Raw genomic sequence first — 14,057 nt, forward strand, 5'->3', positions numbered from 1 at the left:
ATGATAATGTTTAAAACCTGAAGCCGTTGTCTGACGACAGGTTTTTACATTGGGTATATTCTCAGATATTTTCTCCCCGTACTGTAGCTGTGATCCTTACAAACGGGTGAATAACATGACCCTGATAATGAATAAATACTTTGTAGTTATTGCTAACTGTCCCTACTTTCCAGGTGTGTATAGTTTGTCCTAGGATGTATTTGTACCAGTATCCTATTTTTTATAATAGACTATGTGTGAACAGTGCCTCTTCTCTATTTTTCCTTCTGTATCCTCAATGCAAATCTATGTATAATATACATCTATGTTTATGTTGTGTAGGTTACATTTTGTGAAAGGATATTGTAGGCGATAGAGTTCTGTGTCTAATTCATGTGCGCAGGATCTGTTTGTATACGTGCATCTACCTGCTGGGCTGCAGTGCTCCTGAAGCTTTATTCAGATGTTGACAAGCATCCAGCAGTGATTGTAGATTGGCTTATCTCACCCTAAACCTGTCCTGATATCTTAATATGAACAAATAAACAATGCAGGTGTTAATTTCATCATACACCCAAAAGTAACAATCAGCAGTAAGAGAAAACAGACACACAATATGCACTCCAAGCTCAGCCATGTTTTCTCTCCGGTTTATTATTCCTGCCACTTTAATTCCTGTTTTCCGTAAGTACGGAGGTACTGGGAAGATACTCGAGTCTATTTAAATATAAAATAAATTAGTTTTCTTGCTCATAACAAGTGTCTCATTATTACTGCATGATATCTCAGTAGAAATATTGTGTTCGTTGAATTGGCTTTCTTATAGCATTACATATTTATAGTTTTGCTTTTAGAATGCGGTCAGATCAGACATTTAAATGCATGACGTACTTGTAGTTTTGGCAAATGATGACAGCTAGAGGAGTTATTTGTTGCTTAGGTGCATAAATGTATGTGTAATAGTGGATGTGTATTATTCCCTGATGGTGGAAGAAAACATGATTAATTGGAGAGAAAGGGGGTTTATGCAAAATGTGTATTCATGCAAATGTGCTGTGAAAGGCAATAAATATTGACCAGAATTATATACCATGAAATATTTACCTTGAGATGAATATGTAAGAGATATCGGGCGAAGCCTGGGATTATGTGCTATATATTCATCTTCATATGTGTTTAGCAGAACGTAACCGTTTTGAAGCACAGAATATTAGTGCTCCTTCCCTCTATTGCTACCTACCTTTCAGTAACTTATCAAGTACTAAGACAGTATAAGGACAGGTACCCACTTGTGTACTGTTTACATTAAAAACCACTTGTCAGACACATACGCAGTTATGTTATTAGCATTTTTGAGGAAATTGGAGGTCACTTGCGTTAAACGTATTGAATGGAGTAGACCACTCTATTAAGTCCATTTAGCCACAATGCTGATGTCAAGCAGGTAACATCGCAGAGGGGGTATGTGGTCTTCAGAAGCAATTGGTTTCATTTTTATGTACTGTACTAGCGTTAAAAGCACTAGTAAAACTTTCCAAATTGACATCTGTGGGTACATGTCCTAAGAAGACCGTACACGTTGTAGTACCTAAAGTCCACACTAGGTAGCAGCAGTTATAACTGAAGTTCTGTCAGAACTACAGAGCTTAAACATCCATAAAATAATAGAAAATAATAAAGTGTACTTAATTAGAAGTACTTAGCTCAAATTTACGTTTGTTATTGATATGAAGCAGTCAGGGTTTACTTACCTCTTCATGCATGGCTTCTTATGTTGGCTTATCTTTTGTGGATTAAATGATGACCAATTAATATCTTTTATGTGTCATTTGTCACATGAGATTGCATGTATCAATTTTAGGACTTGGTGAGGACTTGTTGATTATTAACTATTTCCTGATCTGTAAAAACAGATTTCAAACAGAGTGTACTTTATTTCCACGTGCCTCTACCTTATTATTTCATATATGAACAATTTTACTCATAGTTGCCTACACTCTTGGGAATGTTCAGGAGACTTCCGAATTCCTGGGAGAGCAGGGCAACCACCCTGGTCCTGTACACAATTAATTAAATGGCAGGGGTGGGGCTTATAGGGTTGTCACGCGTTAGTGTGGCCCCGCCCCTTACCATAATAGGCTAGAACTGATGATGCGTGTTTTGGGGGCGGGTCCAAACAACACCATTTTTTCTTTTAAACAGATTTAAAAGAAACAAAAAAATCATTGTACTAAATGACAGTGGATATTTACAATATTGCATGTATTCCATTTGCCCTGCACTGCACTGCAGTGCATTTATGTGTGTCTGACACACATTAATCCAGTTGAAGCCTAACCTTCAACTTAGCGGGAATGCATGGTACATGCAATGAGATGTAGTTAACAAGCATTTACATCTGTGTTTCCACATGTTTGGCTTGAGCAAGACAATTTATTTTTGTTGTATGTATATGCAAATTGAACAATTTGTAAACGTATATGGAATGCAGTGTGGTTTCTATGCAATTTTATTAGGGTTTTAATGTACAATAACACACATTGCAAATGCTAGTGTCCTTGTAGCCTAACAGACGTGACTTATTGCTCTGTACTTTCCAGTAATCTGCTTTTGGAAACAATTTAAAGAAAATAGGTATTAATAGTTGTAAAGATGCCTGCTCTTCTTCCATTTCATAAATTCGAGTGTAGAAAACAGATTTACATACACACTGACAGTGTAGATAAAGAACTGTAAATAATAGGCTAATTATTCATCCATGCAGCGAATGAGACGTGTATGACAGCTGCTGATGAAATGGAGCTGCACTAATGTCAGTCTGTCTTAAAATAAAAGGGAAGAGCAGGAAGATTTATTGTGAAAAACCTGAAAATGTAGACACGTGCTATAAGATGTCAGTGACATTAAATTGTATGATCACTGCTCTGACAGATTGTTCTGCAGCTGAATAGAGAAAAAGTGAAAGTAATTGTGAAAGTGCAGGCGAGCCCAGTTACTGACCTCTGATCCTGTATAATTTTAAGGGATACGCTCCATAAACACGTCAAGTTACAGCTCTGATGCAAGCCTAGGGTTCTGCTATAAAGGAATGCATGAGTACTGGTATCATCATCATCATCATCATCATCAGTTATTTATATAGCGCCACTAATTCCGCAGCGCTGTACAGAGAACTCGCTCACATGACATTATTCTGTGATCTGGAACTCTCAGAAAGATGAAATGCTGCAGCAGTTGCAGAGCGATTTATTGTCCTCTTTAACCGTGATTCTGCAAAATGCTCTGGACTGAAACAAGCCTGAGAGAGGATTCTAAATCTGATTAATTCCTCATGTCGGGCCTGCCACCAATATCTGCCTTTAAAATACAAATGCTTAAAGGGCTATCTTAAAAAACAAAAAAACAAAAAAAACAACTTTGAAATATTGACACATTGGGGAAGATTCAGTTAATAGCGAAGGTCCGTCGGGTCAGCAGAGATGTCTTGTCTGATATCTTTGTTTATTTTTGCTCTTCTCGCTGCAAGCAAAAATGAGCAAAGATTTCAGTACCATATTAACTAGAAATACACACACACCGCAGTGCTCCCGCGGCACTTCATGGTTCATTGAGTCAGCCCTGATGATGGCATTTACAGTAGTCTGAGGCATTCTGCGTTTGTGTTTGATGTTTCCAGTCACATGTAAGATAAATATATAGGAAAATGATTAAGCTGCATTACCACCTAATGCGGCCAACATTTCCATTCACTGCTTGATAATGGCTGCAGAAGTACAGTTTTAATTGCATTAACTTTATTACACGTCATATATGAGCTGCTTTAGGAATAAATATTCCAAAATCTATTTTCAGACAGATGAAAACCTAATCTTCAATATAAAAGCAGGACAAGCTCAAATTTGCAAATGTCCTAGGTGGTTAGCTGAGCGTTTTGAAGAGGAATGTCCATCTACATCTTTTTGTTAAAATCTGTTATCTCCTTGTAGGAAGGTTAAGGTTAGCTATAAAAGATGTAATCCTTTTGAAAGGCTGCTTGCCCCATGTTTTTGTTGGAAAAACCTCCTGAAGTTTAGCCTCTAAGAGATTGGGCAACACCCAACTCTAATGGATTTCAGCGCACACAAAGTCTTGTATATGAACTTACATTTCCTAGAGGGAGGCATTTCACCCCATAATCTATCTTTATCACTTTCCCATTAATACTTTGTGTTGTAGATCACCTTTAGCTGCTCATTGGCTACATCTTGTCATATAGCCCCTCCTATTTCATATTTGCCTACTCATGCTGAAGTGCTAATGCTGTGATTGGTTCCAAGTTATTCTAGTCCTGCCCACTTCTTCCACTACACATCCGTATGTGCCCATATTTTTATGAATGGAGACAATAGGCTCTCGGACTCTGGTCAGTCACACCTAAAATAGCCCATTAACCCTCCTGTGTTTTAAGCAGTACTTTGGTGGAGCATTCAAAGGTAAATGGGTCATGTACATTTACCATGCTCATTGTATAGTTATTGATGGTCCCCACATGTTCTTAACTGGTTACAACCCATATGTAAATTAAGGGTAGATAAATGGGGAACAGCACCACTTCATCTGTGACTCTTCCAGATCACTATGCCGATTCATGTGTACATACCAAACACATTTTACACGATTTACTATCAGATCTGTGCTCTTCATCTGTCATAACCATATGATAATTAGCTGAAAACCCTGTAGGTATTCATAGACAATAAACATTACTCTGTTATATAAATCCATTCTCCACCTTAACTACTTGTCCTCTTTGACTTTTACTTCCCATCCTATCATTATTTGTTATAGAATCTGTAATAAGATTATACATATTAGTATTAGGTATGTTTATTTGCAGGTATGTTTTATGAGTTATATAGCGTCTTGCATTTTATGCTACATGATTGTGCCTTTATTATTATTATAGAACTGTTATTCTCTGAAATTAATTTAATAGTTTAGAAAATGATCACTCACATTAACCATTAAAACTAACAATAAAAAGTATGAATAGAAATCTAGCAAAATAAAATTTGGATACATAACAGCCAAATGGAGAAAACAAACCTATACAAGTATATAAAACTTAAGTTAAAATAGCAATGAAAGGCGTTTGATGTCTGCTGTGCACATACAGCAAACTCTGTACAATATATTTAGTAGTAAGTTTTGAAATCGTCTTCAGGATGTTCACGGGGTTTCATTCATCACAATGGATGTTCTTTGATTGCCCAGACACAAGTTTTCTGAAGCAATTATTTATCTTCTGGAAGCTCTGTGGAAAAATATAGTATGTGCAAGCTCAGATCAATATAATATACCATCTTCCAGCAGCTTGTTAAAATAAATGACACCCTGCTGAATACCTGAAATCCTCTCCCTTCCATGACAGCGACGACCCACTGACTCTTCAATAAGTGGAAAAATGCCTAGAGATTTTATATAGCATCGAAACAAACCGACAATGAGATCTACATCAAATAGGAGCTGGGGTGAAAGAAGATAGTTCTGTAAGTAATCCAGCCCATTGTTGGATGACAATAGGGGACTGTCTGTGTACCTTTCAGCACACACCTTACACCGGAGATGTCATTCTACTTATATTTATTGTATAACTTCCATCTCTTGAGTTACTTCTGTATTAGTGGTATGTCTGAGATACCCGATTCTAGGATATTTGGTGTATGTTTATGTTTGGGTGTAACTGGGTTCCTGCCAATGCCAAGTAGACATTATTACATATAAATACATTCCATACTTGCCTACTTTCGGCAAGTGTAGTTCAGGAGAGGGTCGTGACTAGTGGGTGGGATATCAGTTAATGAGCGAGTGAGGGAATCGGGTCTATCGGTTTCTGTTCTAATCTATGATCCTATTTTGTGGAATTTTTATGTATCTAAAATGTTCTCTTCCCTTTTCATATTAACTAATGTTTTGTTTTTCTTTTCTGCCACCAGCTGAAGAATTTGAGTTTCGAGGAACTGCAGATGAGACTAAAGGCTCTGGACCCCATGATGGAGCGTGAGATCGAAGAACTGCGACAGCGGTACACCGCCAAGAGACAGCCCATTCTGGACGCAATGGACGCCAAGAAGCGGAGGCAGCAGAACTTCTGACAAGCGCAGAGTCTTCTCCGCAGGACCCGTCTTCACATTGGGACATGACCGATCTCTAGGAACTCCAGGAAAGAAAACCTGTGGTCGTCACATAAATGTTCTCCCCAACAAAGCAGTGGTTGATAGAGGGGACTTGTGTGTGTCTCTCCATGAATGCATCTGACCTCCGTTCTCTCCTCTGGATCACTCAGTGAGAGGGGGCTGGGAATTGTATTTTGGATCCTACATATGATTTTTCTCCCTATCTTACCTTTGCTTTTTCTCCCAGTCCCTGCAGCATTGAACTTTATTTTTACCCTGGTTCTTTCACTAGCAGCGTTTTGCCTTAGTCCATGCATGTAGTTATAGTGTTACAGGTGAATAGATAGAGGAGGAGGAAGACATTGACAAGCATACCTATGGAGAAAACCAGCATAATCTTTTAATATTCCTTCATATCAAAATTTCAGGGACATATGTTCACACCGTGGTAAATATTAATTTGCCTTAATGTTACAGCATAACTATTTATTTGTGTTATATCTGAGTCTGGCGTACATTAATGACCAAACTTGTTCTGTGTTTTTTGCTCATTGAGGTTCCGGGACACAATGTATGTTCCTTGTTCTACAATTTGTCTCACATGCTGGGCAGTTTCAGGGTCGCTTTTTGCCCATAACTTGTACCTGTGCATTACATACAAAAATTGTTTGATGACAATATCAAATATTCTTCCAAGGCAGAAATCCAGCATGATTTCTATTTTATCATGAATAGTAATGCCATTTGCGAAGTCGTCCAAGGATCTTCTCCTAACGCTCTACCTTCTGGTTGAGCCGGTTTACAAACTATCCAGGTTCTGTGGCCTGGAGAATCGCTGAGCAGAGGCATAGGGGAAGACTCGGGGTGTGGGTGGGGTGACTTTGTATTACTGGCGTTCCCCTCTGACGTCACTGACCCATCAGTTCTTGCACAAACCCTCCCTGATATCCGCCAAGTCTGAGCGTTTTGCCCTGGGCACTAGGTGATTACTATATATTTATTTCCTCTCCATCTCCGAATAGCTTTCAGTTTTGGCCTTTGTTCCATATTCAAGTACAGAGAAACAGAACTATACAAAGTGTAGGTCCAAGTTTGCAAAGCCATAAAATCACTCAAGAGTTAGATATGATGTTACCCTAAAAACTAAGAAGTGCCACTTTTTTATGCCTATATTCCCCCCCCCACCCCTCCCCCCCCCCCCCCCCCAATACTACCTAGTGGCTGTAGAAATGCAGGAACTTGACTTTGCATAAGTTCCAGTCCCCAAATTGGGGATGGAAGCTGTCTAGTCCTATTCACCCTATATTACATTATGTAACCTCTAGGCTTAGCCAGAACAACCATTCTATATGACGTCTTCTATTTCCTGATCGTTGCCTTCCACCCAATCCATGGGGTCTGGAATCTGGGATTTGTGAGTATTCCAAGGGGACGTTTTCCTGCATTCTGCTCATAAATAAGGGAGTCCTTTGTAGATCAGATAACTTGTTGCATCGGCAGCAAAGACGTGTACAACATTTAGCTCTTTTACTGTCAGGGAGGGTGAAGCATTAAAGCATTGGATACAGCTTGACACTTGTAATTGCAGCGTACATTCAGATCTGCATTAGTGCTGTAGCTGTAAAGCAGGTAATGATTTTCCTGGATATTTTATAGCAGTAAATGTTATTTACGTGAGTTGCAGCGTTAAGCAAAGCTCTTTATTTTACTGTGGAGCACAGAAAGGATGTTAAATGTCCTCAGCACAGCTTCCTGCAATGACATTATGCACTGATCTTGTCAGCGTCTAGAAATTTATTTTCTCACCACAGTAAAGCAAATGACAGTTTTAGCATAAAATAATTGGTGATTGAAAGCCCTCGTTTAATTGTAGCAACTCTGTTTATGTTGTCTATCCAGCTCTTACACATTAAATGTTTCTTCCTGGCATATTTATACTAATAGTGTGGAAATGTTCACCCGCGATTAGGATGCACCACATTGTTCTTATAGGCTGTGACTGCTCAGTACTGTACTGGACGATTCGGGGTCTGTGCAGAATTAAGTAACCACTAGGGCACCTTGCAGTGTTAAATTGGGGTCTGTGCATACACATATATATTAATATTGCTGTTACATGATGGCTAGTGAACCCTGCAATCTGATAATATAATGAATATTCAACTGATTTTGTACTTATTGCAAGTGTGCATTATTGTAGTATTGGGGTCTCTGTCCTCCAACTATAATAAATTAATGTGTATGACAGGACTACAGGACATTTAAGAAAGGAGTTGTTCTCACTTAGTGTGGGAGGAAGCATGTGATTGGACCAGAGACAATAGCCAATCACTTGCTGCACCCAGTCACAAATTGGAATGCCTCTTGTTTTTGAATTTCTTTCCAGTTGTTTCACTTTCCAATATAGATAAAGTGACATTGTGCCAGGAGGGTAGAAGAATCCTTTATGTATTGTGCAATCCTTGTGATATGCTCCAGGATGTCTCAAAAAAATTTTTTCTTTTATATATTGCATTAAGGACAAAGCCTAAAGCATAAGATACTGAATAGAACGGTACTTGCTTTTAATTCCATAAACTGGTGCTTTTATTGGATTGGACAAAACAATTGTAAAGATTACATTAAGGGACCATTAGCTTTAAGTAACCAAAAAAATAATGCCTTGTAATCTGGAAACCGCATCGTAGTAAATGCTATCTGGGCTTCCTGTTCTGTTCTGCAATTTATATGGGGAGCATGCACAATGTCACATTGCTGCTGGCAGTCCTATTTTTTATTACAATGGAAAGTTCTTTGTTTAAAGTACCTTTTACACTGCGCACATTCATATTCTGTGAGTCAGCCTACTTAGCTGCCTGGCATTGTTTGAAGCGCTGGATTTAGCAGCGTGACCTTCAAAAGACAGCCTGGAAAGTCAGCGCAAGTTTTCCCTAGCCGTGTTCACAAGGTAGCCAGCAAGAAATGTGACCATGTCGCCTATTTTAGATATTTTGTTGTCTTATAGACACTAAGGGATATATTTACTAAACTGCGTGATTGAAAAAGTGGAGATGTTGCCTGTAGCAGCCAATCAGATTCTAGTTAGCATTTATTTAGTACATTCTACAAAATGACAGCTGGAATCTGATTGGTTGCTATAGGCAACATCTCCACTTTTTCAAACCCGCAGTTTAGTAAATATACCCCCAAGGGTCAAGTGATACCCAGCTGGGTAATTCCTACATTGCTGTGCATCTATGTGCTGTCTTAGAGGTTCTGAAAGATGATCTTGGTGGCAAACAGCACATTCAATTGAACATATTTACAAAACAATGTTTGAGTATTACTGTCCTGAAAATGGTAAGTAAGTAGCAAAGGAAAGGGTTCAAACTATCATTTTGTAACCTGCTGGGACCAATTATTCTACCAATACGTGAAATAAGTCAGACCCCCAGCCATGGGAACGGAGTACCGTGTCTCTTCAGCAGTGAAGGGGTTAATTATTGGAGCTACCAGCTCCATATACAAAGCTGAATTCTAATAATAGCTTTGTCAAGAATTGAATACACTGTAAATGTCATTGTGTCTTGTAGAACAAACATACTTCGTTCTGGGATAGGCAACTCCAGCTGGTGTCAGAAGACGGCCCCACACGATCAGCTGGAAGGTTCCTGGAGAGTTAAAGGTGGCGTTTGTGGTTAGGTTTTACCAGAATTGTTTTTAAAATGAGGAAAAACCATTTTTATTTCATATTGTGTATTTTTATTTTCTGTCAGATGTTTGTTTATATTTGGTAAATCGCAGATTTGTGTGTAATGTTCTGTTTGCAGATCACTATCTGTTGTTTCAACTTCCATTATGATAACCACTTCAGAACTATTTCTTCAATTTGCTTTCTATGAGAATTCATTTTAATATATAACTTACATGCGGAACATATTGAGTAAAAATTAAATACAAAAATCATTTTCAAAACAAGTTTGTCTTATTTTTGGGTGACAGCAGAATATTAATCGGAAAATATCCTAATTATATATAGATTTTATTTGTACTTTTTCCTGTAATATTCATTCTATCGGGGACCACTCATATGTGCCGTGATAAGTGAGTGGCAGCTGTTTCTTTAGTACGTAGAAAAAACAGTTTAGGCAGCTGCAAAATGTGTCTATTTATTGCCTTTCGGAATTATATTTTAAAATTAAAATAAATTAAGTTGGGACCTTGTATGTATGCTTTGATTGCTATACCTCTTAGGTTGTTTTTTGGGGGCCGGTCATAGCAAACAAGGACATAATTCCCAAATTTCCAGGTATTGTCCCAGGTTTTAAGGATTTGTCAAATGTTGCTAACTATACAAGGGTAAAGCTGGGTACACACTACAGAAAATTACTGCCGATACAATTTCTGCAACTATTTTATCAACGACTGAAAGTCCCGCTGATGATGATGCAGATTACACAATTTACCGTCAGATCTGTGATCCTCATCTGTCATAACCATCTGCTGAGAAGATCTTTGCACACTCCATAGAGATCTGTCACTTCAGAATTTGCCTGATCGTTGATCGTGATTTCAAGAAGTTTATATAATCAAATGAAATGATACAATGTGTATTGGTATGATTAAACATGATCATGGGAGCGTACACACTAATACAATATTCGGCAAACGATCGGTTATCGTATGATGTGCACGATAATTGGATGAATCTTTTGTGGTGTGTACCCGGTTTTACACGTGACCAGGATTTATCCTGGATACAATATAAGATTTGTGTTGTTGTTGTTGTTGTCATTTATAACTTATTTTTTAGTCAATTATAATGAATAGATTTTTGTTTTGATGTCGACTTTTTTGAAAATTAACTATAGGTTTTATTCTTAATGACACTGAAGGCAGCAGGGAGAGGACATTTCTGCACTACACCGTTTTTGTCTCTAATCCTGCCCCTACTACTGATATCACCTTTGTAATTGTAGACCAAATAGTGAGAAACATGCAAATAAATCAGGACAAATGATAATGTATTGTACTTGTATAGCTACATAGTCTAAATTTAGAGTTCTATCTTTTGATCTGATGTGCTACAGTCCACTATGCAGCCGCTGCTATCTGATTGCGCTTATATGTAATAAATGCCCTTATATAGCAAATTATTATCATTTATTGATTGGAAAGGTCATAACTCAAATAAATGACATACAATGAAATAAAATAGAAGGTAAAGATGGTCCGGCCCAAATGAGCTTGTAATCAAGGAGGTCATAAGTCAGTGATTGGCAATTCTGTGCAGCTACGTATGGTGTGGTCGGTATGAAGAGAAGACCATAGATGGTTTAGACATGAAAGATGAACTAGTCTTTGTAAATCTCAAGGCAGTCAGCTGCGGACAGCCATGACCGTCTTTCACTATTTATCCCAAGTGAACCTCCTTCATCTTCTGGTTCTGGAGAAGACCTTCACTTTCATGCTGCACGGGCACTCTTATGGTTATCCGTGAGGTCAGACAAGCCTGGTGTTTTCCTTTAGCCCCCTGTTCGTTGCTGAAAACAGAGCCAGGACAATTGTTCCCTGTGTTCAACTCCACCTGTTGCCACTGTTAAGGCAATTCTTCTCCTTGAAACCAACTACCTTCATATATCAGGAGTCCTGAATCGATCAGGAGTCCAGAAATCATGACATACACAATTGAGGTCAAGATAAACTGCACTCATGCGTCTTTAATCTAAGAGCCTTTTTATAGTCAGATCACAAAGCAGAAAAGTCTGTTGATTATTGCAAAGAGCACTTATCCTATAACATGTCCATATATTAAATTGTTTATCACTTCTGTGGAGTTGTGGTCGGAACAGTTAGAACATCTTATGGGTGTAACATCTTGTGATATGTCTGATCTTGCATCTTGACTGCAGGTGTAGATGTTATCACCTTTCAGGCTTGTTCCTGTAACACAGATCTTATCACATTCTTGTCACCAAACTTGAGTTGCTTATAACTGTATTTTTCTATTTAAGATATCTGTGCATACATATAAGAAATCATATATCGGAATACATATATTTCAAAACACACATTATTTTATAGGAATCGTATCACACATTATTCCCTGACACCACCAAGTAGCCAGCAGAGATCACCAAAGGCAGAACAAAGATGGTTACAACAATGACTGTTTACCTCACTGGGTCCAGCAGCTGAGATGAGATGGTATTCAGTAGCCCTGTCCTTGGTGTGATGACACAGCATGTAATTTCCCAACGTCTTCACACAATTTTAGATGTGTTCTATTTGTGAGTAGAAGACTGTGCGGGAGGTAGGGCACTGAGCTGATCTAAACTGCAGCCATAATCTTTTGTAAGAATATCTAGTATTCAGCTAAAACCTAAAATATAAATTTGGTTCATCCCTACTTTCTAACATACTGTAATTTTGACTTTTCAATCCAAAGCATCAAGACAATTTAAGTCACAGCACATTCACTAGTTGCATTTTGCAGTTATTTCAATTTTTATTTTTTTCATACAGAAATCTGTTTCCACACACAAAATTCCTTTTTGTGCAGTCAAAACCAGCATTTATACGATGCAGATATCTCCCACAGAAAGTATAAAATCTGCACATAAGTCTAACTTAAAATGCCTCAGTCTGCAACTTCTGCATGAAAAACGCTATAAATCTGCTTGGGAAACGCATGTATTTTTGATCAGTTTTGCTACATTTTTCATGGGTGGTAAAAAGGCATCACAGAAGCCAGTGTGAGTTCTTTGCATGGTAAGTGGATAAAAAAAACATTGTACATAAAACTATTGTTTTTTGATTGTTGGTTTTATTAAAATGAAATAAATTTGATTATTGAAGCACTTTTGGTGTGAATGAGGCTCAAAATAGATGCAAACTGGTGCCCTGCATTAGATACGTGTGCTGCATTTTCCACGATTATATGACTCCTATTTCACCCTGATTTAGTGAATGCGCAACTGTGGATGGCTCATAGCAATTGCAACTCAAAAGTCAAAAGGAACGTTTTCCTAATGGGAAAGAGGGAGTGACTCTCAGTCAATGGGCATAGAAAGGGTGAATCAGTGTGTAGTATTGTTCCGATTTCTCTGTTGGGAATGTTATGCAGTATGGGTGTGCATTACATTTGCATGAATACTGATGAAGTAGGTTTTTGGGTTTTTTTCTTCACACAAGAATAAATCGGGTTAGCATGCAGTTCCCAAGACCTTATAGTTGTTTAGAAGAAAACTAATCCATTATGAATTATTACAGAAAGAATGCAAAATGAAACTTGACACTGTAGCTTATGGGGGGTATTCAATTGTTGCTCCAGGAGCCGGAAGAACGAGCGCGTTAAAACTATTACCGTTTATACGGTAATTACTCGCTGAATTTCATCTCGCAGCTCCCTGAGCTGCGAGATGAAATTCAGCGAGTAAACTACCGTATTAACGTTTTTTACGCGCAAGTTTACCGTATAAACGGTAATAGTTTTAACGCGCTCGTTTTTTTCCGGTCCGGCGCAACAATTGAATACCCCCTTAGTTTGTTATAACACAAACAATTGGACAAAATCTTATTTCATGTTTAAAGCACACTTGATATATTTGAGAATGACACCGTTTAAATGTGACAACACACACTGCGATTAGGCTCGCAACGTGTGGGCTTACAGAGAACACAATCCCCATTAATGATCCTCTTAATTCTGAGATATTCATTATTAGGCATGGCACAATTTTCGCTTAGAAGAAGACCACTGTTGACCAGTGTATCCTGTCATGTTCTGACCACACTAACACAATGTAAGGAAGCCTGTAGTGATCCACATGTAGCCAAATGACCTGATTGATACCACGTTGTCGAAGTCAGCTACGGCGTAAAAGGGCGTACGCAGCCGCAACACGTGGCAACAACAGTATTTAGTCTTTTACATACATTCGC

At 38.2% G+C, this 14,057-nt stretch overlaps 1 protein-coding gene across 1 annotated transcript in view; it reads left to right on the forward strand.

Moving 5' to 3' along the window:
- STK3 (serine/threonine kinase 3) overlaps positions 1-10,330 on the forward strand; it is a 165,787-nt gene extending 155,457 nt beyond the window's left edge. Inside the window, exon 11 of the mRNA XM_075213874.1 lies at positions 5,955-10,330. Coding sequence (XP_075069975.1) covers positions 5,955-6,113 — 159 coding nt within the window. The 3' untranslated portion in view covers positions 6,114-10,330. The remainder of the gene's footprint in view (positions 1-5,954) is intronic.
- The last annotated feature ends 3,727 nt before the right edge of the window (positions 10,331-14,057 follow it).

The sequence above is a fragment of the Mixophyes fleayi genome, chromosome 5, assembly GCF_038048845.1.
Source record: "Mixophyes fleayi isolate aMixFle1 chromosome 5, aMixFle1.hap1, whole genome shotgun sequence".
Taxonomy (NCBI): domain Eukaryota; kingdom Metazoa; phylum Chordata; class Amphibia; order Anura; family Limnodynastidae; genus Mixophyes; species Mixophyes fleayi.